This window comes from Papaver somniferum, unplaced genomic scaffold (assembly GCF_003573695.1).
Source record: "Papaver somniferum cultivar HN1 unplaced genomic scaffold, ASM357369v1 unplaced-scaffold_107, whole genome shotgun sequence".
Classification (NCBI taxonomy): domain Eukaryota; kingdom Viridiplantae; phylum Streptophyta; class Magnoliopsida; order Ranunculales; family Papaveraceae; genus Papaver; species Papaver somniferum.
In genome coordinates, this window is record NW_020619603.1 from 1,080,641 (window position 1) to 1,106,174 (window position 25,534).

General features: G+C 36.8%; 2 protein-coding genes across 8 annotated transcripts; one reads left to right on the forward strand and one right to left on the reverse strand.

The window, feature by feature from the left end:
- Positions 1–2,545: 2,545 nt before the first annotated feature.
- On the reverse strand, positions 2,546–6,618 carry LOC113328240. 7 transcript variants are annotated; one of them, XM_026575348.1, is made up of 12 exons: positions 6,507–6,617; positions 6,187–6,388; positions 5,675–6,070; positions 5,522–5,563; positions 5,330–5,379; positions 4,647–4,821; positions 4,236–4,505; positions 3,928–4,092; positions 3,752–3,805; positions 3,485–3,631; positions 3,082–3,370; positions 2,546–3,003 (listed from the first exon to the last, which is right to left on the reverse strand). In XM_026575348.1, exons 3-11 carry the CDS (start codon positions 5,756–5,758, stop codon positions 3,089–3,091), a joined length of 1,269 nt encoding a protein of 422 aa, XP_026431133.1. In that variant the 5' UTR covers positions 5,759–6,070; positions 6,187–6,388; positions 6,507–6,617; the 3' UTR covers positions 2,546–3,003; positions 3,082–3,088. The 7 variants fall into 7 exon arrangements, with proteins under 7 accessions (XP_026431133.1, XP_026431130.1, XP_026431132.1 ...); XM_026575346.1 differs by having other exon boundaries at positions 2,634–2,868; XM_026575345.1 differs by having other exon boundaries at positions 2,546–3,370; positions 6,554–6,618.
- Positions 6,619–21,545: 14,927 nt separating this feature from the next.
- On the forward strand, positions 21,546–23,554 carry LOC113328317 (F-box protein At5g07610-like). Its single transcript, XM_026575428.1, has 4 exons — positions 21,546–21,652; positions 22,030–22,092; positions 22,289–23,405; positions 23,519–23,554. Exons 1-4 carry the CDS (start codon positions 21,546–21,548, stop codon positions 23,552–23,554), a joined length of 1,323 nt encoding a protein of 440 aa, XP_026431213.1.
- Positions 23,555–25,534: the final 1,980 nt, after the last annotated feature.

Genomic DNA, 25,534 nt, shown 5'->3' on the forward strand with positions numbered 1-25,534 from the left:
TAATCTTAGTTCACACTTACACTCTGACCAACATAACTTTCTCTAGATTTTTCCTAACTACTTTGACTGCACTTTACAGTGTCCAGAGAATTCTTTCTCTGTCTTTTCTATAACCATTTTCACATTACTTCATACTGCAAGACTTAATACAACTGACTAACTAGCGGACTCTAGATTATTCTACTAACTCTTTTACGAGAATTCAACATAGAGCTGTCAAACGGGCAAGCTAGGGTCAACCCGGCCCTAGCTTGACAAGCCATGGACGGGTTAGGGTCAGCCCTAGCCCTAGTACTATTCATGTACAAGTCAAAAAACCCAACCCTAACCCTAGACGGGTTGGCTCTAACGGGTTGCGGGTTGGCTTGTTAAATGGGGTGGTTGAAACTAAAATAACTTAAATGTATAAAATATTTAGTGGGCAGAGGGATAACTACTCCGTAATCCTAAATCAAATGAAATTTGGATTGTATTAAATCATTTAAGGAAATATGAACTTTGATTTCTAGCACAACACCCTAAAATTCTTAAATTAGTAACTTAAAATTCCTAAATTAGTAACTCACATGAAATTGACGGGTTGACGGGTAACCCGCGGGTTGACCCTAACCCGGCTTGTTTTTACTAGGGTTAGATATGATTACCCTAACCCGGCTTGTTTAGACAACAAGCCAAGCCGAGCCGGGTTAAAACAAGCCAAGCTAGGTCTAACCCGCGGGCCGGGTTAGAAATTGACAGCTCTAATTCAACACCATATTTCCCCTCAATAATTTTATACCAAAGTTTATTCTTTTCCATGCCAAATCTCCAACACCATTTCGCAAGCATGCACATGTTCATCAGCAAGAACCAAACCCCGGTTAATAAGATGAGAAGTAGTAGAACCAGCTGCCTTGTATTCCCATAAAAAATTCCTCATTTTCTTCTCTAAAATCTTGATAATAGAAGCAGGACACTTAAACAAAGAGAAACACCATCATTTGTAATATCATTATCATTCACACCAAAAACCCATCATAATTCATCTTCTTCGATTCTTCAACATCACAATTCAACCATACTTATTGTTAATCGATACACGTTAATTAACCATTAGAATTGCCGCAAATCAAACCATACTCATTGTTCTGTTAAGCATTTTTACAAACATTTAGAGGGAATAATCAGATTACCTTGGATATCCAATTTGGGTTTGCATCAGTTGGAAATCATCAATTCATTTAAAAATCTAACTACCCAATTAAAAAATTTACTCTTAAAACGAATCCGTACCAAGAATCCCAAATTCAATCTTATGTTGCCGTGAATTCAAATTGAATGTGAACCCAACCATGAAAATCAATGAAACCAACATTAGATCTTGTTTCAATCGACTTCAGAACTAATTTAATCAATTATTCTCAAGCAAATCCATATCGACAGGCTTTATTGCTTAGACCCAATTCGAATCCATGTTGAAAAATCTCCAATCTGTTGATGTTGGATCAGAATAAGAAATCTACTTCAATCGGCCGAAAGATAAAGAAAACAAGGTGACAAGACGAAAAATACCATCTCCACTTCTCTGTAATTCACAATAGCATAAGTGATTGAACCTAAGAAATTTGATTCGATACTTACAAACAAAAAGAGATGTGATGGGATAGATGGGCATGTCCTCCACTCACCTATTTGTACGCAGTTCACACATTAGATGGACACATCCTCTACTCAACCCACTCGCTTATCTCTTATACTTAAGTCGTTGATTAATCAAACTGACGGTAGAGATGATATTATGATATTCTAGAGGAATGTGCAGTTTAGTAATTGCGTCCACCAGAATCTCATCTAGTTAAATGAAAAATTGACTTAGTCTATGAGCGTTTACTGGTTTGGTGGGCCCAGATGGAAAAACAAACGGCATGGGCATTTTCTTAAGTTTCAAAAAAACGTGGACATTTTCTTAATTATAATTCCCCACATGGGCATTTTCTTAAGTTTCTCTTAATAAAATGACATAAACAAAAACCAGAACCCTCCATTTCGTAAGATGTATAAAGATCACAACAATTACTTCCTCATTAGTTAGATTATTAGGGTTTGAAGAAATGTATGGTAAACATACAGCAAATTTAGTTAAATACCCAATACAGTCATTTTCTGTACTAATGGTAGATTTAGCAGCAACAACAGAAATAGGAGTGCAGGTGGTGGTAGTAGAGGTGATGGTGTTCTTGTTGGTGGTGTTGGTGGTTTGGCTGCTGGTTATAGTGAGCATTAGAACTAGGCCTAGAATCAGAGAAGAAGAGAATTTCATCATCTTTCCAAAAAAAAATAATTGAGTTTGATTCTTTTCTCGAAGGTTAGTTTTTTGTTTGTCTATGGGAATGCTTAAAAAGAAGTTCATGCCGACTCTAGGTGAAGAATGCTTTTTTTTTTCTGGGGAATAGGTGAAAAATGCTTTTTGTGATGAAATTTCATAACACTAGGTGAAGAATACTTTTTCAGCTTCCCGGATGCAATTTGACTGGTTGTGGAGCTTGAGCTTATTGGTGTTAAATGATTGGCAAGTAAAAACAGCATATGATATATAGATGTTTCCACAACTGAGCTAAAATTTTTAAAAACAAAAAAAAAAAGCAAAAAGGACATGAAAGAAAATACTCCCTCCGTTTCTAAATAATAGGCTGGTTTGTGCGTAAATTTACACAGAGACCGACGCATTTTATAGAAACAGAGGTAGTATTACCCAGCTTTCACTCGTCACACTGTTATAGTAGTACTTCTACCCTTCAGGGGATGCGTGTTCTGTCCAATTACAAGGAGGAAGTGCAGTCTTCCCACCAACATGTGATAAAGCAGGAGTTGTAGACTGTTGGAAACCATCTGCCCTTAGCGAATTTTTCCAGACCATGGAGACCGCAAAGAAAAATGTACAGTCAGAAAGTTATACATAGATAAAACCACCATGGTCTTTGTTTACAACGGGGACTTCTTAATCCATGATCCACTAGCCAGAAACTGTGCAGCCCAACTTAACACCAAAACTATGAGAAATTAAGAAAAGATGCTTAGAAATAATCTAATATCTGGAAGTACCTGTAATTTACTCATCAAGCGTTTCAGGAGACTTTTCTGTTAAAGAGTCATCGATGATCAGGATATCACGAATGTAAGCTGCAATGCCGAACTTGCCCCTTGCATCATGTCCACTCCCCATTTCTGTTGATGTGTGCGGCACTCCTTCTTTGCCTATGGTTTCTGAATATACTTCCCCGCCAAAATGAACCGCATTCGCACTTTGTTTCAACAATACGAATAGATCACCCGGCCAGTATCCTACTTCTTTATTCTCTAACGTTAACCACCAATTGCTTGTGTTTACATCCTGAAGAAATTTTTGCAAAATGGCCAAAAAAATAATCCGTTACAGTCGAATAGAACTAGAACTGAAGAAAATTATGCAACCGGAATTGTCAGACGCGGAATAATATGGTCTTACCTGAAAGATGAAGATTCCTATCGCGTATTGCTCACCATCTTCAATAGAAACTGGCTCAATTGGAGAACCAAGAGCAACTTCATGGTTTGTTTGTACAAACCCTGTACAGATGAGATCAAAGCAGCCGGTTTCAATTGATCGATCAACCTGTTATGACATATATATGAAATCAGCATGCTTTCAGGAAAGATATTGCTCAATACACAAACTTACAAAAAGATGAAGAAACTGAAAACTAAAGTCTTGTTATGTGGAATATATGCTTACAGTCCAATATATAAAAAATCGTGCTCTTGTATCGCCGTACAGAGTGGGATTCACCTGAAAATGTTTCAGTAAATCAAATTAGTAGTTGTGAGCATAAAACTTGAGTTATACATTGTTTCGCAAACAACAGTAAAGAAAAAGCAAGTTTAGTTGGTAACATGCATATGTGTGCTTACCATCCAGCCAGCTTTGACACTCTCCTGCCTTCCATCGCGAGAAAGAGAAATAAGTCGCACTTGAGATGCAGAATACTCATTTGGCTTTTCAACATATGGATTCCAAACATTGATATCTCCTTTAGCTCCTTTATAATCGTATCCTTCAGTTACTAGGATTGCAGTCTGTAGAGTAATAATCACTGACTTAACTACTCAAACTTACTGTAAGAACTTAGAAATTGACATAGCTCTTAGCATATGAATAATGAGAAAAAAATTGGTACTGAGAATGAGAAGTTCAAGTATTATAACATAAGGGAGCTTACCGAGTGATTGACGTAAAGGTTATTAGATTTCAAGTCCAGTGTATGTGCCTTGTTAGTCTTTTGGCTTGTACTCCTATTTGAATGAGTAATGTATGAGTATTTTCTTCCATAATTCTCAAGAGAGGTTGCTTTAAGTAGTTCCTGTTTCCGAATTCTACGCATAGGTATTGTACCCATCGGACAACTTCCACTTCTCCACCAGCTTTGCGACACGGCTCGCATCGATGTCACGTTTCTGCTCTTAGTTATAGGATACAAGCTTGGTTTCATCTGCATTAAAATGTATAGCAGCAAAAGAAAAGGCAGTTAAAATGTGTAGCAAATTCCCCTGTGTAGTTGCAGACGACCTGATGAATTTGAAACTAACTCTTCACTGCACCATAAAAAGAAATTTTTTTTTTTTTTTACTACCTGAATGGTGTGATTCTTCAAAGAAGGATGATCAAATGCAGGTTGTTTGTAGATATCCACACAGTCGATAACATCACCATAATCAGTCTGGATGGGTTTAAGTGAAGGCTTATTGAGAAGCTGTGACATTTCATTAACCTTCAAAACTTTCTCTTTTTCACTTACTAGTCCATAGCTGCTTGTCACAGTAATAAATTTTAAGAAGAATAGTGCAACTAATAAGAAACCCAAACCATACACCTTCATTTTCATCTATTATGTCTATAACAGTAATGCTTCTGATCTTTTCTTCTCTTTTTTTTTTGATAAGAAGCTTCTGATGAGTAACAAAGAAATTGCAAACTGATTTAAATAGTAAATATGGCAAGGATGTTGAATCATGTTATAGTTTTTGTGTCAGAAATTTGTTGGATGTGAAGGAAACATGTTATTTTTGTTGTGTCAGAAATCTGTTAGATGTGAAGGAATCATGTTGCATTTTTGTGGTGTCAGAAATTTGATGCCAAACTGATTTAAATAGTAAATATGTGAAGGAGGTTTGCATCATGTTGCATTTGTTGAATGTGTGAAGCAGTCCAACACTCAAATTCCTTCTCTTCTAATAGTACATCACAAAGCTCATCAGCTATCTGATACACGCCATGTAAATCAAAATTTGATAAACAAAAACATGAAGGGCCAACCTGTAGGTTTGTTCTTCCATGCCCACTCCCGTACCTGAAGCGTGAAGGCCCTGCAAGTTTCAAGCAAGATAAAGATAAAGAAAACCATCAGTCGTCTATGCTTTCCATTTTAGGTGGACGGTAAAGAACAAAGAAACTGAAACAAAAGGCCGTTAGCTATCATACTGGCACCAATAACTTAACATCGTATACCTGGTGGAAACGAGCAGAACCAACACCTGCATTGGCTGAAACCTGCAATTGAGCATAACAATCAACTAACATCCAAACCATGTAACTTGGAACAATCTAGTCTTGGTGAATCCCTAAGGAAAATAGCAAGATGCAATAAGTCTCAGAATTTACCTGAGCATTTAGATGACCAACGAAACAGATCCCTGGCACTGAAATAAACAAATATCCACATATTATGGAGTGATTATAAGGCATAACCTAGCCTTAGCTTAGCCATTGGCTAAAGGCAACATATATCGTACTAAAACAATCAAATAACAGACGACTTGGGCACTAAGCGGTGAATTAAAAAAAGGTTGCTGCAGCTGTTGGTGGTGATGCATCTGTGGTTGAATCCGACTTTGTTGTGACTGAGGGCCTTCTTTGGTTGATAGGCATAGGAGCTGTAGTTGTCACAGTGACTGTGATTGAGATTGAAACTGTTGAACCGGAAGTTTTTGTGGATGAGGGAATTTTGCTGCTGTCTTGCTCATATAAGGTTAACTCCTCGGGCTTCTCCCACTACAACTAATGCACATTTAGAGACATGAGATCATTTTCCACAACTTAGAGGTACAAAACCACAAAAAATAATGTGAAAATTTTAAAAATACAGCAAAGGAATAATAAGGAAAAACGTTAACCTTCTTTCCACTTGTTACACTGTTATAGTAGTACTTGTACCCTTAAGGGAAGGTGTGTTCTGTCCAATTACAAGGAGGAACTGCAACCTGCCCACCAAGATGTGCTAAAGCAGGAGTTGTAGCTGCTGTTGTTGAAGACCCAGGCACAGCAGCTGCAGTAGCAAGACTGTTGGCCTTAGGGAACTTTCCCTGACCATGGAAACTGCAATGGAAAAGAATACAGTCAAAAAGCTACACGGATAGATAAAACCACCACGGTCCCTGTTCAAGTGGGGCCTTCTTAATCTATGATACACTAGAAATCCAGTATCTGCAGTAACCTGTAGTTTAGTTGCCTAGGAAATCGGCTGCTGAGATAGATTCTCACCAGATTGCTGCATCACACGGGACTTTTGCTGTAGCTGAGAGAATGCTTGTTTTGATGACTGAAAATACAACCGTACCCACAAAAGAAACAATGGATCTAATAATGAAGTTTGCTTTTATAACCATTCACCTTCACAAATATTCTACCATATGCTGGAACACATCCGTTATGTTGAGATAAGGCTGCGTCACAGGGAACACATTCCGACGTCTTTCAATCTTCTTAAGTTACCATTTACTTGTCCAAAGCATTCCTGTATAAATAGGAACACATCCCATACAAGGAAATAGAGCTACAACATGAGGAACATATCCCAATGCTTATATTTTCAACTAACTATTCACCCAGACCCCAACCTGTGAACATCATAGTCTTGTCCCCTATCCACATGCACCAACTCTGTACTATTCATTATCTCTCGTCGTACTACTATTTTCCAACGTACAAACATGGCTGTTCACATACTCACACACATCCAAATAACTACAAAGAGTAAGTAAATCGTATCAGAGCAAGACAGAGTATTCAGTTTTGAATTAGCAGATAGTGGTGGCTCCATGTGATCAAAAGCAAGAAGCATTTATCTCAATACACTCAAGTTGTTCATTTAGATTTCAAATTTAAATAAAAACAAAAGCTCTTTCTACTGAACATCCAGCAAAATTGACAAATACGATAAAAGCTATTTATATTGATCAGATCCAGTTATGAAGTTCATAAGAGAAGGCAACATTCATGCCCAAGAGTGGTCCAGAGAATCAACCACGAACTGACACAGCTACAAAGAATGACTTTTAAGGAATTTACTCTGAGTTGCCAGCATGTGGTGGAACAACTTAGACAATGCAAAAAAAAATGGGGCCACTTGAATTTTTGGCACGGTTTATCATCATATTTATCCGTAGTTATTCATCAGAAACACAATTTCAGAAACTGACGATGAATAATTTTAAGATTATGGTTGAAGATAAGCTGGGATGAGCCAGGACTAAAATAAGATACCGTATGAGCCCAAGCGTCACGCTTAATACGGAAAGGAGTTGGTCCGGGAACTCACGATTTACCCATTGTCATTTGGGATGATAAAGAAGATAACAAGAACTAAAAGAGTAAGAGACCAGGATGACGGACTCGTAGTGGCCGAGACTGTTGGTCCGGGAACTCACAAAATCCCTGCTTGATCAAAAATAAAGGCTGTATGAGCCTGGGCTCAAGCACTTACAGTTAGGCTTGTTTGCTATCTCTAACATGGATGAACATAAAAGTTGACTAGAAAAAGAAATGATAACCAGAGCACCTCACCAGTAAAATGTTTGTACCTAGGCAACATGTGTACAAAAATGTCATTAATCAAGAAGATGTACATTGAATTTATGTCTTATAAAATCGAACAAGTGGAGATCGTGCCAAAAGCATGCGCGTAAATATGAACAACCAACCTCACCGGAACTCTTCTTAGCTTAATCTAAACAGGATTTGATGCTAATCCACAGAGAAGCCAACGTACCTACCTACCCAACACAACACCGACTCACATGCCATGTTCGATTTGACAACGATGGAAAACCGAATAATTTCAAAAATGTTAGGTACGAGAAAAAAGTAAGATTTTTTATCGATTGATGAATTGTTTCTCTCTTTAACGTGATTAGTGGTCCAATACAAAATTCCTCGAACTTCTTTAAACTAGAAAAAAATAATTCTATATAGTAAAGAAGAAAACGTTGGACGAGGAGTTTTGAATTGGACCACTGATCACATGAAAAGAATGACATAATTCATCAATTGTCAGATAATTTTACATTTTCTCCATACCTAATATTTTTGATTGATTGTAAGAAAATTATTCTGTTTCTAACATAGTCAAATTGAACACGGCATGTGAATCAGTGAATGAGTTGATCTGACTACATCTCCAAACAGGAGATGTGTTCATTTTCTGCTAGGCTGGAATCATGGAAATTCATGCATAAGCATATTTAGAATCACAGTCAAGATTATCGTCATGCGTACAAGAGAATGTCATTCAATTGAATTAACTGTTTACAACTGAAATTGTGCGACATGGCACCTACCTTATACAATTCGTTGTCACATTCATATAAATAACATCTCAATTTCTCTAAGTTTAACAAACTGTAATATAGCAAGCATCACTCTTAAGCCGAACCCCTTATTGGAAGGGAATATTCTAGGTTAAGCAAATTTTCAACCATTCCCCCTGACACATGGCATTAGCCCCAGAAAGGGTAAATCTTAGGATTTAGATCCCCTTCAGTTACGATGATTGATATTCAGCCACTTAATTTCTTTATCGTTTCTTTTGTAACAATACGACCAAAAGAAGATATACGGCATTTATATTCCTTCCTTTTTACCATTAGGTGCAGTTAAAGCAAAACAAAAGAAGATATACTAAGTATATTTTGTTTAGCTTCTTGTGACATGTACAGACAAAATGTTTACCGGAACTTGATCAAGATTTATTGTCTCTGATCAGCAAAACTTATCAACAAAAGGGCTAGTCTACATTTCCAACCACCAGACTCATCAATTTGATAATATGTACTCTTCTAGCACATCATCAAATGACGTATCCTCCTCAATGTGACCTAGAGCTAGATACAAACTGAAGCTAAATGATCCATATTGCTTGATCCTGCACCCTCAAGAATCGACTTGATTTGATGGATCCACTCCTTTAAACAAGTCACTCCAACTAAATTGTACGTCAATTGATACATTGTGTTTGCTTGGCTGACCAAAATTACAGCATGACCAAGCTTGGTCAGAATATAAAAACTGAGCAAATGTCATATTCTTATCAAAGAAAATGCCAAAGAAAACAAGTGGCTGAATAGTGTTTTTTTGTACAACTGACGTAAACACTTGGCACTAGCCCCAAAAAGAAAATTTCCTAGCTTAAGGGAATTTTAATCCACTCGCCCTAAGACACATGGCATTAGCCCTAGAAAATGTTTATCAGTTCGTCACAATAGGATGTAGATCCCCTTCAGTTACACCCATTAATTAAGGGTTTGCACCAAGCAGCACCATAAAAGTGTTCATAGCTAGATATATAAAACATAGGAGACGTAGAATATGGTTGATGCTTTCTGCATCTCCCGAAACACTTAACCAGAGAAAAAGAAGAATGATAAACTATAAGGAATATTTGAATGTAGATAAGTTATCTGTTAGGTGGCCACAGACCTGTTGAATCAAGGTGTCATACAGCACAATACGCTTCTTCTTGGAAAACCTTTACATATATGCCTGTTACCATTGGTCAAAAGATAACAAGTGAGAATAAAGTATATCCATACCCATGTAAAGCATAGTCAGCAATGAAGTATCTACCAATAAGATATATATTTCGAGACAATATTAAAATAGCATATACACGATACTAAACGTAGTCACCATAAAGAACGAATCTCGGTCTCAGACTACCAATAGGTAGATAATTAGTTAAACAACAATCTGTAAAAGTACAAAGGAGAAAAATGCAGCTACTGTTAGGAGGGTTGCACGATCATTTAAGGGATGTGATCCTAAGCAAGCTAGTAACCGGGCATGTAAAACCAACATTTAATGGGGGACAACGGTTTGCACCATAGTAAAACTCTTTTAGGCGATAAAATTTCTAATATATACAGATGTACATACTAAATGTATGGCACTGTCCAGCAGAATACCCATACCATCGTTGCATAGCATCTACATGTATACAAATCCAAAAGTTTATCAACCATTAAGGTTCCAAAAGACCAGACAACCCCATTTTGGATGAGTATACTTAAGGCACTACCAACGACAAAGTCAAAATATGATAAGCTAAGAAAGCATAAGGCTCATCTAATAACTGGATTAGAAGCCAAATTATGCAATTGGAAAATGACATATCACGTCTGCCAAGAGATATTGGAAAGCAACCAAGTCATTTATTATTACCCACTAAGCTGCAGATTCATCAAAATAAAGTGATTTTTTAGACACTGAGCAAAGTAAAAAAGGAGTGCCCTACCACCACCCCCAAAGCCCATGAGGTTAAAAATGAAGGAACGTCAGCAATTTTCAAAGGCATTATAGATACATAGAATTATTGAATGCCTTACATTTTGGAGATTTGAAATGATTTCCACTGGCGGTGCAAGAATTCTGTTTCTTTCCAATCTGGTTCAGAGTCTAACACGAGGCTCAAATCAGATGTCTGTTTAGACTTACTGCTATTCAAAGCCTCTCCAGCCATTCCCTTCGGCTGATGCAACAACACCCTTTCTATGTAATCCTGTCTTCCATCCTGGGAATTACGATTCCAAAAAGGTTATGTAAATTATTTAGTACATAGAAACAAAATGAGCAAAATACAAATCACGGCCTAGAAAGCCATTATAAGATGAAATTTGTGAACTCAATTAGAAGTGAAAAATAATATCCAACAACGATGAAGCATAAAACCCCTGCAAATACTCATTTTGTTGTAATCTTCCGCTAAAGAAATTTGTTTAGAAATTAAAGAACTCATCCCGAATAAGCTCAATACAGTACAGTAATTGTTTTCTATCAATCAAATGTTCTTAAAATCTCTAAAATCAGCAAAAATATCATTTTATCACACTACAGCTTTATTAAACAAAACCCATTTCCGGAAACCTCTACAAAACCCTAAATTACAATCAATTTTGGAATTAATCCATAAAATAAAAATAAAAACCTAAATCAAGGCATGAAAAGAGAATGAGAAAAAGATCAAACCTTTCTTGAGGAAATGCTCAGGAAGAAGTGACATCAAGATCTAATTGTGTTAAATAAGTTTGAAATCAGATACAAATGATGCTCCGGGTATACACCTTTTGTCAGATACCGCTGACGATGAAGATGAAGAAGAAGCCATTGAAGAGAGAAGTGAAAGACAAAAGTAAGGTCCGAACTCCGAAGACTGAAGCCTGAACCACATATGTGGGCATAACGGGCCTATATTGGGCCTCAACTCTCTTGGTTACTCCGGTTTGCTCTAAGTTTTTTTTGGAACGATTTTTGGGGACCATCGTTTTTTTTTTTTGAAGACCATGGTTTTTTTGGGTAAAGACATTAGAAGTAAATCTAGATAACCCTTATCTGGATTTTATTAATATCTAAATTACCCTCCTGATTAATTTTGGGTGATGATTAGTTGTGTAATAATATTAGTGTAATGATTAGTGAGATGATTAAGTTAAAGTAATTAGTGAGATTAAAAAATCATATGGTTTTTTTTAAAGAAGTAGAATTATTGAGAGAGTAAAGTTAGAGAAGATGTAGAAGGAAAACAACATGAAAAACGATGGATTTTACCAACCACAACCGAAGGAAGGGTATTTGGGTACCCAGGTGTACTTCAAACTTAGATAATGTAGGTTGAATTGCTCCAAACTTTCAAAAAAATGAATTTTTTTATGTAGATTTGGGTCGTTCGGTTACCATATGTCAGAAACATGTAACCTAACACACCTGAAAGTGTAGTTCGGTTACGTTTTCCAAACACGCAGGTTACCGAACTCGCTCGTTAATGGAGATTTTGGTCGTACAGTGTAATGTTCGGTTACCTAGGATAAAATGGTAGGTAACCCAACTTTGAACTTAACAATTTATTTGGGTACATCTTGTGTGTTCGGTTAGTTCGCAAACTTCAATGCAACCAAGTTCCCAACCGAACTGCAGGTTAAAGTAACCTAGTGTTAGAAGTTCAGTTGGTTCGCAAACTTCAACATATTTGTTAATCAACCGAACTGGGCTTATATATGCTATATGCAATTAGGGAAACGTTCGGTTACTACGAAAATTATTTCTTGGCGAATTAGGTAGAGTTCGGTTACGAAGTTCAAAGGTAGAGTTTGGTTACAAAAGAAAACTTAACATTTTTGCGAACGAACCGAACTTGTGGACTTCTATTTTCGTAAACTAAAGTCCGGTGTATCCTTATTTTGCGAAGGAACCGAACTTATGGACTTCTGTTGTTCTATACAAGGAGTTCGGTTAAAAGTTTTTTTGCGAATCAACCGAACTCTATTGGCTAAGTTCGGTTACTTTGTAGTTTTAAATTTTTTTGCGAAAAACCGAACTTATGGCTAAGTTCGGTTTTTTGGAACTCAGATAGTGGCCACAACAACACAGTTCGGTTAGAACTGGATTTGTTTTTTTTTCGGTCTAAGGGGGAGTTGGGTACTTTGTAGTTTTAAAAATTTTTGCGAAACACTCGAACAGAGAGTTCAGTGACTTAGTTTTAAATCCAATAGAACCGAACTGTTCTTCGTGTTCTTCATTTTCAAGAAATTCGGTTAGTAAACTAGGGTTTTTAGAAACTCGGCCTAACCGAACATGGCTCTGTAACTCCTACTAAAACCCTATTTTGATGATTTCTATTCAATTGAAGCAATCAAAATCAAATTAAAGTGAAAGGTTTGTTGTGGAAAATATCTCCGGAGTGAAATTGTGTGTGAGGCCGTTTTCAAAATACACAAGTGAAATTTCAATTTCTTATTTCTGTCAATAAAACAACCCAACTTATCGGAAATAGCATTCTCGATTCTCGAGTGACTTAAAAATTGCAAAATAGTATATGATCAAAATTGACTGTAATTCTCAAGAGTTTTAGGTGATGAAATTTTTGTTCATCATTAAAATAGGATTCTCGATTGTCGAGTGACTCAAAATATGCACTTGGCACACATTTTTTAAAATTTCCTTGACGACATTAAATCTGTCATTCTGTTTTAAAATTTATCTGCGAAACAAAAGTTTGCCAATTTTACCAAAGTTTTTTCACAGCAGTTCATTTGATGTCGCGCAATTGATAATGTTATCTTGATATTTTTACACTTTTGATGTAACAGAAGTGTAATTAAACTCTTACCCTACTATTTAGATTCTGGACGGCTTGAGTTTTCTTTCTCCCCTCTCCCTCTTCGTCTATTCCCTCGGCCGCCTCAAAAACAAAAACACACACAGATCGATCGATCGATCGGTCATGGCTTTGGATGTGATAATCATCAAACAACAACAAAAATTAGTAGTACCAAGACTTACTGGCTCAATTAATTCGCTTCTCTTGTTTCATCTGCATTGCAAGGATCAGTTGGATGTATATTTCTTTTTTACTGCTTCGTCAATTGAGTTCACTCTTCTCGTTTTTGTACGCGTGTGTTTTGGTTTACAAAGGAGGAATACCAACTCTTCTAGGTTTTACTTCCTCTCTGGTTTTTCTTCTCTGGAAAAATTGGAAAGAACAAAAATGGAAATTAGTGAATGAATCTCCGGTAGAAAGGAACAAGTGTAGTTGCTGATGTTGATGTTGTGGATGTTGGTTGACTCTATAGCGGAGTAAGAAGACTTCCTCTCCCAATTTTTCAGTTTATGAACCATTTTGTACTCATCATTATCTTTACTCAATTTAAAGAGGGATCCTTACAAATTTGTGGGTTTTTGTTTCCTCGTTCAATTTTATACTATCTTGTAAACTTTTCTTTCAAATGAAGTTGTTGTAAGTGCAACAAAATTAGGGTCCATATATAATTTGGGGCTCTTTTCTCAAATCTAATTATAACGTTTGAGTAACCAGAATGTAAAGCATGGGTCCTTAGTCGTTTTATTTCAATATCACGGAATTTAGGTTAAAAAATTGCTTGTAAATCCGGTTAAGAGAAGTGGTGTGTTGCTGTACAGATTATGTGATGAATGGCCATGATTTTTGATTCTTTAAGGTCTATGATTGGTTAGGAAACTTGTGTATGTTCCTAATCTGAATTTGCAGGAAGTGAAAAATTATCGGAGGGCTTAGAGACAACAGTAAAGGGTTATGCCTCTAGCAACAACAAGGCGCCTACAACTTATTCGCTAAAACGTTCATTTTACTTCCTCCCTCATTTCAGTAATGGTGGGATGATATGTTGGTGAGTTTTGATTCTTTCATCATTATGGTATGTGTTAGCTATGCTTACGAGATGTCAAAATGAAAGCTAGTTTTGAGAATTCTGATATATACAAATATTTCTCAAATTGCTCTGCCAATACAAATTTTGAAATTTTTATAAAGAGAAAGAGAGCTATATCTGTTTATAACGGGATTTTAGATATTGGTATCACTATTACCTTTGATGAATAATAATAGGATTTTAGTGTTCATTCTGGACGCCAAAGCTCTTGTTCACATGATATTCGTATTTTTACTGTTAATGGTAATCCATTTTTGTAGTTAGTTTTTTTATTGAGATGGATTTGTATATTGGAGATTTCAATCTCAGTCCTTTTTCATGTATGCTTGGCTTGAAATTCTTATGCACTGACTTAGCACTTATAGGTTCTACTTGTTCAAACAGTAAATAAAGTGTCATGGCTTACATTTTGTGTTATTGGAATTGGGCAGTCTTGTGGGTGTCGTATTAATGTATTTATGACATGGATACGTTAAGCACTATAGTGGTATGAATTCCAAGTTTACTTTCTTGTATGAAATGTTTACATATTTGAACACAGTGACATGGTGGTAGTTCATTTTAGTGCCACCATTTCAGTTAGTAATTTTATTTTACTTGTATACACGACTATATAGCACGGCACTTGTTAGGAATGGTTTAATGGTTCAATAACCACTCTCTGGGTACAAAAAGTATATAACCGTAACTATAGATTTTTATAAACAGTAAGAAATTTGGAAGGATACTTGGATCTTAGAAAATGCTCATTTCCATGTTTTTCATTTGTCAGCTAATTATATGGTCACGTAGCTCACATGCCTTTCCTAATTTATTATTGAGAAGTTAATTAATTACCATTGGAATATCTTAGTATACCTTAGAGAATTACCAAAAATGTATTCTTGTTTAATGCGCAGGTTCGGTTGGGATAAATGAATGGTAATTTGCATAGTTAATAAGGAAATGATCAATTGGATGATGGAGGTGTTTCTAGTCCAGAGTAATTGTAGTGAATTCGTTTACTGGAAATGTTGTTGTGAGGGTTGGTGCCATATTCTTGATAGAATATGATTGCTGCTCCATGGCAATTAGTACTGACGTATTATCGATCAGGACTTGTACGTTGGTAAATTAATATAGACTGCAGTTTGTATTGCCACTTCCAAAACCAGAAGTTTAGAGGGGTAGTTGGTTTACTGACTTGTTTTCTTTTTCCTCTTTTAAACATCTGTCCTTCTATGTTGTGCCTTAGCATATAATTACACTGCGCTATCGTTTGTGGGTGAGTAATTTTATTGATATATTACCCTCAGTTGGATGATTTAATATTCTTAATCTCTCTCTTACAGTACGCTGGCCTTCTAAATTACCATTTTTAATTTTTCTGTACTTCAGCCGTTGGAAGAGTAAAACGAGCGTCGTTAAATTCTTGTTTTACATTTAAGCTGTTGGACTTGACCAACTTCGTTTGGTACTGCTATTAGCACTAGTTTGAAAATGTATACTTCAATTACTGCGTGTACTAATCTATGTGAACTTGGTGGTATGTCTAAATTCTTGGAACGAAATTGAACCCCTCTTATGCACCTAGTCATTTTCACTTTTAACTATGAGCAAGTCGCATAGTTGCTTTCTTTTGTACTTCACTGTGATTAATTAGATAAACTAAAAGGATTCCCATTTTGATAGTGGCCTATTCATACTTGACCATAAGTTGATATTGGGAAAGGTTAATATGAATACCAAGTTAATGATAAATTTGGGGGATTCGTTGGTTCGTTGTATTTTTGGTGATCCATGTTGGTTTGCATGCTATTGTATATCCACCAACTTTACATTCTCATTTTATGTTCTCTCTCTCTTTCAGCATCGTTAGGGACTTTTTGAAGTTTCAGTTCACTAGAACTTCTCAATCTTGATAGACTTTTATGCATGTTGTGCGAACTATTCTTATAGTGTCTTGTTTTAGACGCCAGGGATTCAGTGCAAATGAAGCAGAATTCCACATAGACATAATTACTTTCAATACTCTGTTTAGAATTTGGTAACAAGATAGATAGGACCTTAATTACTCTTGTGGTTTGGTTGAGCTTTTGTTTTAGCTACTTTCTTGTTGTTCAAATAATAAGCATGGATTTTGTGGATTCTGTGGTTCCTTATGATATTGTCAGTGGTTTGATATTGTCAGTGATTTGATAAGAAACTGCCGGTGTCAGAAGTTAGAGATAGTTGTTGTCATGCAATTCATACTATCTAATCATATATTGACGAACTACGGTCGTGCTTGATCCCTTCGAGCAACGGAGAGGGTACGTAGGCAGCCGATATACGGTTCAGCACAACTCTATAAGGTTGTTCATATCATCTCAAAGTCCTGGTAACTGCTTTGCAGTTCATACCATCCGAATTCGGAGATGATTGCAACCTTGGCATTCTTTATATCGTTGATAAGAGGTAGTTGCAGTATTAGTTGTCCATACTACCTAGTGGCATTCTATTTTTTTGGGCAACTGGCCCGTAAAAATTTGGGCAACTGGCCCGTGTTATTTTTGGTCAACTGGTCCGAGTAAATTTTGGGCAACTGGCCCGTGTTAATTTTTGGGCAACTGGTCCCAGTAAATTTTTGGGCAACTGGCCCGTGTTATCTTTGGGAAACTGGCCCGTGTAATTTCTGGGCAAATGGCCCGTGTAAATTCTGGGCAACTGGCCCGTGTTAATTCTGGGCAACTGGCGTATGTTAATTTTTGGGAAACTGGCCGTTTCTTGTTGTGACAACTGGGCGTCACTCATAATCTATAAATGAATGCCAAGTGTGCTTGCTTGTAATGCAGTTTGGGAAATTCGAGTTGCTTAGAAGAATTTGAAGGCCCGGTTATTTGAGTGGTGTATCGGAGAGTTGGAACTTGTCAAGCGGGCCGAAATCCGATTCCTTGGAATTCCAGATTCTCTGGTCCGTCACATTGGTGTTTCAAATTCAATGTGTTATTGAGACTTCATCACAAAAACAAATAAGGCTATGGAGAATCATAGTGGTGAGGTGAGTAAACGAATGTCTAATAATCAGATTAAACTTGTTTTGAATTTTGTAGATGATATCAACATGAATTTTGACCGGAATGAAATGATGGATGATGCATAAAATGCTTTTTCAAAACAAGTGATGAACAATTGTAAGAAAGATTAGGTGGAATTTGTACATGTGATTGTATATGTAGTACACGTTTGCGAATGCATTGATAAATATGGTTTAGTGTTGCAACTAGGTGTTGATAAAATGTTTAATCTTCTCTGGTTGTATATTTGGTGTTTGAGATCTTTTTGATATTAACGTCATTCCTGTTTTCATGTGTTTTGGGATATATGTCAGGTGACCAAGAGAAGCCAAGTAGAAACAAGGGCAGTGGTGAGAGATCGTACTGCAATTTGTAACAGTCAACCTGCATATGATGATGATGATGATGAAACATAAATCAAACAGAAATTAAACATGCTTCAACAAACAAACAATCAACTTGAAACATATTTGATTTCAGGAAAAGCATATGGTCACCAGTTGACAGCATGGAATATCAATGAAAATAAATCAAATGAAGAAAACGATGAGAATATAAACACAAACTTACTTAAGTCACAGAGAATTTCAACTTTACAAATATTTAACTTAGAAAAGCAACATTAGAATTATAAAGAGAAATCATTTTGGCCCATGCATGGCAAGCAGATTGAATGTCGCTTAAATTCCACCAATATAAAGGAAAAGCTCTAATCCCAATCTAATGATGATCTCCAGAAGACATGAAACCTTCGATAAAGCAATCCTCTTGTTTCCATTGCCTTAGAGATTTTCTTGATTTACCAATCTTTAACTCATACGGCTTAGCAAAAGATTTATAAATATCTAACGTACTTGCTAGAAAAACCGATGTTTTCCCATTGATGTTCTTCAAACTTGGCTTATGAAACCATCCAAAATGGGGGTGGAGGTTTGGTGAAGAATCTAATTCTCTTTGGCACAAAATCATCTTAAATAAGTACGATGGTCCACAGTCCATTTGGGCTCCTCAAATCCCATCCTGTGCTTATGGCTGCTCGGTCTGGAAGCATATTTCAATTGAAGCTCAGTTGGTTATTTCGCTCTCGCATCTCTCACTCGGAAACGGCACAACAATATCGTTTTGGCTCGACAAGTGGAAAGGCAGTTCGTGCCTAAAAGTCATGTTCCCTTCACTTTTCAAGATTGCTGGAGTTAAGCATGGCTCAGTTCGAGATCACATTTCTGAAGACAATAATTGTTGGTCCTTTCATTTCAAAAGAATCCTTAGAGATGTTGAAGTAACCCAATTCATGTCCATGTTGTTGCTAATCGGGGATTCTCCCCTATCTCTGTCTAACTTGCCTGATTCAAGGTCATGGACTCCATCATCTTCTGGCACTTTTAGTGTCAAATCCACTTACTTATCGCTCTCGGAGTTCCCTCAGGATCCTTCATCCCCTCCTTTCCCGTACAAGTCCATCTGGAACAACCATGTCCCCCCAAGGTATGTTTCTTTTATTGGACTGCAGCACTATGTAAAATTTCCACTCAAGATTCCCTCCAGCATAGATCTTACAGTCTCGCGAGCCGTTGTCCCTTGTGCAAATCTGAGTGTGAATCTACCCAACACCTTTTACTGTCCTGCCAATTCACTCGAACAGTATGGTCTCTAATCCTCCCCAACCATATCCCTTGGAATCCACCACCATCAATTATCCACCTCGCTCAATCTTGGTCATTTAAAAACATTAATGGTCCGGCAAAGGAAATTTGGGACATGGTTCCGGCGGCTATTATATGGGTTATCTGGAATGAGCGAAACAACCGAATCTTTGAAGAAAAGTATCTTTCGGATTTTCAAATCAGTGTGGAGGTCAAAGCATTGATCTTGGCATGGAGCTCTGCCTTCAAAAGGAATTTCAACTTCAGGCTTGATGAGTGCATATTTTTTTGGGAAAGCATGTTCCAGTGACATCAATTTCTATTTGTTTTATCTTTCTATTTCCTGTATTAGGATTGTATCTCTTTTTGATTCTGTTTAACACAAACTAGTTGTACTATCATTTTTTCTCCTCTCCTTAATAAAATTCTCCTTTCACGATAAAAAAAAACCATCCAAATGTTTAAAAAGACCAACTGCAATCCAATCTTATTCCAACAAATATGCGAATTAAGTAACGTCACAGAAATACCTAAAGCACAATAATCATTCTTCGTAGAAGAAACAACAGCTTGAGGAACTTGCACTTTTGCTGGCATCGAAACCTCTTGTGTTGAATTAAAATTGTTCAATGATAAAATATCTGATGTAGAAACATACGCCCAAAAAAAAGACAAATAGAATAATCATTGCCTTTAGGGATACAAATAAATCTTTGCTTTGAATCCGCAGCAGTTCTTGTGATTTTCAAATAGCTCCCAAACTTGTTTGAAAGCATTTCAACAAGAATCAAAACCTGATGAAATCTGCGTGACCATTTTGATTTGCTGTAGTCTTCGCTGCTTCCTTTGTAGTAGCAATAATCCAATTGACAGCATCATAAGGGATAAAAATCCAATTACTGTTACCCTTGTGTCTCTCCAATACCTTCAGATCTTTGTTTTACCTTTGATGTTCCATGATAACTCAAAGGATTTGGATTCCAGAATAATTGTTGATGAGAAAGTCATTTGAAAAGAGTTGAAGTAAAAGAAATACAGGAAAAGAATAACCAAAAACAACAAACAACAAACAAAGGCGATTTGAGACTCTACTAACCAATAAATCCCGGACCCAAGGGATGGATCAAAGATCCGTCCTTGAACGTCGGAGAAGTTCAGTTATCACACTCTTAAACTGAATCAATCACGAAGGATTGATACGAGAAGGAGGCTGAGAATTCACATGAAAAATCGCCATTGGAAAAGCTCCCAGAATTTCGGAGAGGAAAGAGGAAATAGAAATGAATGAGCCATTGGCAATGTTTTTATTAAAGTTGTTCTATTGTGTTTTGTTTCTAAATGCATGTTCCTCTCTTGTTGTTGTTGACAATGTGAAGGTGCAAAATTATCAGGACTGGAGCCATTTATCAACAATCATAGATCACAAACTGGGCAGCCAATACTGTATATAATTGTTGAATTGAAACTTACATATACTGAGTGTAGGAGACGTTTGCCTGCTTTCTTTAGGCATCTAACCCGCAAAACAGAGCAAAATGATTCAAGTCCTGGAAGTGAAAGAAAGCTATAAGAGAATAGAAGGAAAAATATTTGCTATACTTACTTTTCTTTTTGAGAAGATATTGGTCCGACTAGTCAGAGCATGTTCCTGTTACTCAATAACGTCAGATCAGACTAGATAGCTTAGAGTGAAATGCCAGAAAATGTTTCTGACATTATAACACAATACATGGAGAATTCGAATGAAAATGCAAGGGAATCCAAAGTATGTAGAAACTATAAATCTAGCATTATGGTGTTGCAGTACTCATGTTGACAATGAGCCATTTAGTGCACACTACATTTTTGCTCCTGGTATTGCGAGGTTTTTGGGTTGTTCTCATTGGATCATCCAGGAGGCATACATATACTTAGATTGTAATTGAAAATATGTTAATTTACCAGACACATATTGGCTCTGTAGCTAGTTTAATTGGGCATTCGAGAAAAGGCTTCAGTTTCGTTTCCTATTCTTGCCACCTACGTATTAATACAGTCGGTAGATATGAAAAATGATTTTCACCGCCACCCAACGGCACCCGTGATTAACACCATTGGGACAGACTAAACATCCTATCTGCAGAGTTTTAGTCCTATCCGCGCAGTGCATGAATTTATTTCACCCATTAAATTTCTGTGGGACAATATGCTGGGAGAACACTGGGTACATAGAGGGGTTTATTTTAAACACATATCTCTACTTAGTTTAAATTGATTGGCTCACCAGTATTTTCTCAAATGAGGACGACTAGGGTTCAGAAGCATTAACTAGTGTTCAGAAGCATTAACTATGATATAGGAGATGGATGGATGGTTAGGAGAAAAAGTAGCTCCAATGTCAGGTAGAAAACAATACAGTTATGCTATTTTAGAACCAGATGGGGACGACGATATGAGGGTGTTCACAAGGTATCTTCTCCTCCCAAACAGGTCCATTCACATTAAAAGAAACAAATTGGAAGAAGATTGAAAATCAAAAACGATTATGAAGAGACGAAAAGAAGCATTAAAGTTTATGATTTGATGTTCTTTTCTAAAACTTCTAATCACTCTATTTTCTTTCCTATGTTCACGCGATCACTTTTGGGTCGTCTCTTGTTACAGCCAAACACGTAATTAACTATCACATTGTCCAAAATATAAGCGGTTACATGCAATGGATCTCGAAACTTTGGTCAAAACCTTTTGTTAAGTGATCCCGACTTTTTCCATTGCTCCGTGATAAACATAGTAGTTCAATCAGATTTAAGGTTTCATTTCTAACAACCGGAAACAAAGGGTTTCAGGTCGATAATTCATTCTGATTTGCGGCGTTTGGATCAGGATGTTATCTTCTTCATCATCATCAGGTATGAATTTTCCTGTGGACAATAATTCTTCATCATTATCAGCGACAAAAGTAGCCAACAATTCTGATATTTTATCACAAATTCTATTATGTCTACCTGTGAAATCTCTATTGATCTTCAAATCTGTATCCAAAAAATGGTTATTTTTAATTTCTGACCCATATTTCGCTAACAATCATTCTTGTCGGAAGACCAGCTTTAAAATCCCTGGGTTGTTCATAGAGAAACTAAGACGTCCTTCAGGTCCTCCTGATGATCCAGAATTTGAATTTCCTTTTATCTTCCTTAACAATGATAATGATGATGATGCTACTACCGGTGGCGGAGGAGTCCCCCTAAAAACCCTAGATTTTGTGGAAGTGCCTCCGCGAAATTGGGAAGGTCCTATTGCTGAAACTAGCTTAAGAATAGAACATTCTTGTAATGGTCTATTATGTTGCACTAGGATAACATCTCAGATGGCCAAGGAGCCGCGTATCGTAATCCACCACATTTACATTTACAATCCAACCACAAAACGATACAAAGCTCTTCCTCGATCCCCCTTTAGAGATGTCGTCAAAGATTATTGGAATGGAGTTAAAAGTGTATCTTTAGCTTTTGATCCAATCAAGTCTCCAGATCACTATCAGGTTATCTGCATCTGGGTAGATATAGGGAAGTTTGAAGAACATGATCTTTATTATATCGAAATATACTCCTCTAAAACAAACTCATGGAGGTTATCTGCGGAGAGTCCTTTTTCAGCACGTCCTCTCAGTTCCTCTAGGGCGCCAGGTGTGTTATGGAACTGTTTCCTTAGGCCAGGTGTGTTTTGGAATGGTTGTTTGCATTGGATCTCGATATTCTCGACCATGGAAGATGAAGCGTCAGTGTATTTTGATATTGAACAAGATTTAGTAAAGCCGCTGCCGTTGCCAGCTGTGCCTAATGATGATGTGTGGAATTTTAAATATATTGGAGAGTGTAGAAATCATTTGTATCTTGTAGGGATTATTGGATCATGTCCTGATAATTACAGCATCTTCGAAATGGAGAAAGATTACAGTGGGTGGAATCTTATATACAAGCTCGACCTAGAAAGAATTATAAATGCATACCACCTAGACACGGTAACGCATTATAACAATACCATGGATTATTATGTGTGGGTAATGTTTCTTGGGGAAGCCGAAGAGAAATCATCAACAAAATTGGTGCTGTTGATAAACGCTACTCAACTTATATCCTATGATCTGAAAGAGATGAGCTATAGGGAGATCTATCATTTCGATCCAAAAACTCTCACCATGACTCCAGGTCAGGCTCACGGGGTTATGTTCATCAGTACATACCGTCGCTTGCCTGTGTTTGAATATTTTCATGGCCTCTCTCACTTGTTACACTTAACTAAAGTTAATCTTCAACTTTATAATGTCATGTTCAGCCCTTGTTTTGTGTCATGCAATCAGTTCTGCAATGAACCGAAAATATCCATTTATGTTGTTTACTATCGTTATTGGCTTGCATTACTGCTTTACTATGCACGGGTCTATATCGTTTTGTTCCATATAAATTTTTTAAGTTGATTTTTTTCCAATCTAGTAATAATGCATAGACTTGGCAAAATCAATAATGTAAAAATAGCAAGTCATTTTCTTATGGTGGTTACTACTTCAAATTTCAAATGCCTCTTTTGATAACATATTTTACATAACGTTGTTATTATCTAGTTAACGATTATTCTCACAATTTATTATTGCCTCGATAATTTCTTTGTTCGTACAATTTAATAATTGTGTCGTTAGTTGTTACAATAGTTTAAAAAATGTTCGGCGTCCATCATATATCCGTAGCATAAGTTAGAAATGATATCAGTTAAATTTTGAGTATTTTCTTCTAATTGTCGAACTTTTGGTTCAAAAACATCAAAATCATTGTTATAAAAAGGTACGAGGTTTGTGTTCATGATAGCCAGGGCTATCAGACGGACGTCGTTGAATGGGGGTCATCAACCGAGGGTCGGGAATCTCCTGATGGAGTTTTTGCATGGACGGGCTACGAAGACACCCAATTTTTGGGCAGACATTACCGATTTCCTAATCGATGAAAAAGGTTAAAAAGCTTCTGTGTGTCGTCAAAGGCAAACAAAATAAGTTCTTCTCTGTCCTTTTCAAAACTCTCTCTTCTGAGACCTCATGCAAATTTAATCAAACCCAGCTAATTTGAATTACGAGATGAAATCAATAGAAAGTATTCGTGGTTGTTTTCGGAATATATTTGAGGCTGAAGGTCTTATAATCTAAAGTAGGAGTTGTTCGTGAAATCCTAGGGTTTCATCAAGTAAGCTTTTTATTTGATCCATAACCAACCCTGCATCCATAACGGACGGGTTTGGACTAAAATTCACGAATTTAGCGGGTACGGACGGATATGGTAACGTGGGTGGATCTTGTGCAGTTCTAGATGGTATACATTGTATCCTCAGCTGTTGGTATACATTGTAATCTTAGCTGTTGAAGTTGCTCCACTAATATTTTCGTACCCATCCATGTCGCATGAGGTTCCTGCTGAATGGGTGGGACTAATTCACATCAAAATTATATATATGAAAAACTAAAAAACTCCCTACATAAATAAAGATTCATTTACCAATAAACAAAGAAACTAACTAAACGAACAATTTTTTTCGGCCCCAGGATATTTATTTATCTAGGTTTGACTGTAGGCCACTGTCTTGTCCATACATCAAGCACATCCCTGTCGTAAAAGGCATTTCTGTACTCATCCTGTGTATCTTAGAATGTTGCTCCACACGTCATAGACAAATAACAATGAAGTAAAATGTGGTTGTTGGTTTTCTCCTCCATGAGGCACAGCTTCCATCTCGTATCCGTTGGTGGTACCACTACTCGTCTTACCAATACATCTATAGTAGGTGAAGCATTCCATAGTGTAGCCCAAATTAAAAAGGATAATTTTGTAGGGATTATATCATACCAAAAAGATGGTGTTATGTGAAATGGTTTTCTTCCTGGTATGTCTCCTCGAATTGAACATTGTAGCACGATTAGCGGAGAACTCACATGTAGCCGAATGAAGCCGAACTATTTGATTCAGAATGTTGGATATTGTTTCTGCATTTCCAATATCATGCAACAATTGCACAACCTTTGGAATTTCTTCGGCTTTCAAGTTCCTTTTAAGACCCAAATTACAAGCCGAGGTTTAGGAAGTCCCATGGATAACCTCACTTAGAGCATACCTATAGAGCAGCCTAGGACACTAGCTGCTTGATAACCCAACTCTGTATCAACGACCTCCTAACTGATCACTATAAGACTACTCTTAGACAAATTCACCTTGAGTTCAGTAACTGCCTCAAAACACATTAGTATAGCCTTGAGATTTTCCACTTCTTCAATTTTAGCATCCACCATTAGTGAAGTATCGTCTGCGAACT

Excerpts from the sequence above, each read along its gene's own strand:
- LOC113328240 (XM_026575345.1), bottom strand. The coding sequence starts at position 5,758 with ATGCCTTATAATCACTCCATAATATGTGGATATTTGTTTATTTCAGTG. Across the intron at positions 5,380-5,521 it reads GTTCTGCTCGTTTCCACCAG|GGCCTTCACGCTTCAGGTAC; the intron begins GTATACGATGTT and ends TGAAACTTGCAG. Across the intron at positions 3,371-3,484 it reads TAGGAATCTTCATCTTTCAG|GATGTAAACACAAGCAATTG; the intron begins GTAAGACCATAT and ends AAATTTCTTCAG.
- LOC113328317 (XM_026575428.1), top strand. The coding sequence starts at position 21,546 with ATGGATGGATGGTTAGGAGAAAAAGTAGCTCCAATGTCAGGTAGAAAA. Across the intron at positions 22,093-22,288 it reads ATCTTCTTCATCATCATCAG|CTTTAAAATCCCTGGGTTGT; the intron begins GTATGAATTTTC and ends TCGGAAGACCAG. Across the intron at positions 23,406-23,518 it reads CTCCAGGTCAGGCTCACGGG|CCCTTGTTTTGTGTCATGCA; the intron begins GTTATGTTCATC and ends TGTCATGTTCAG.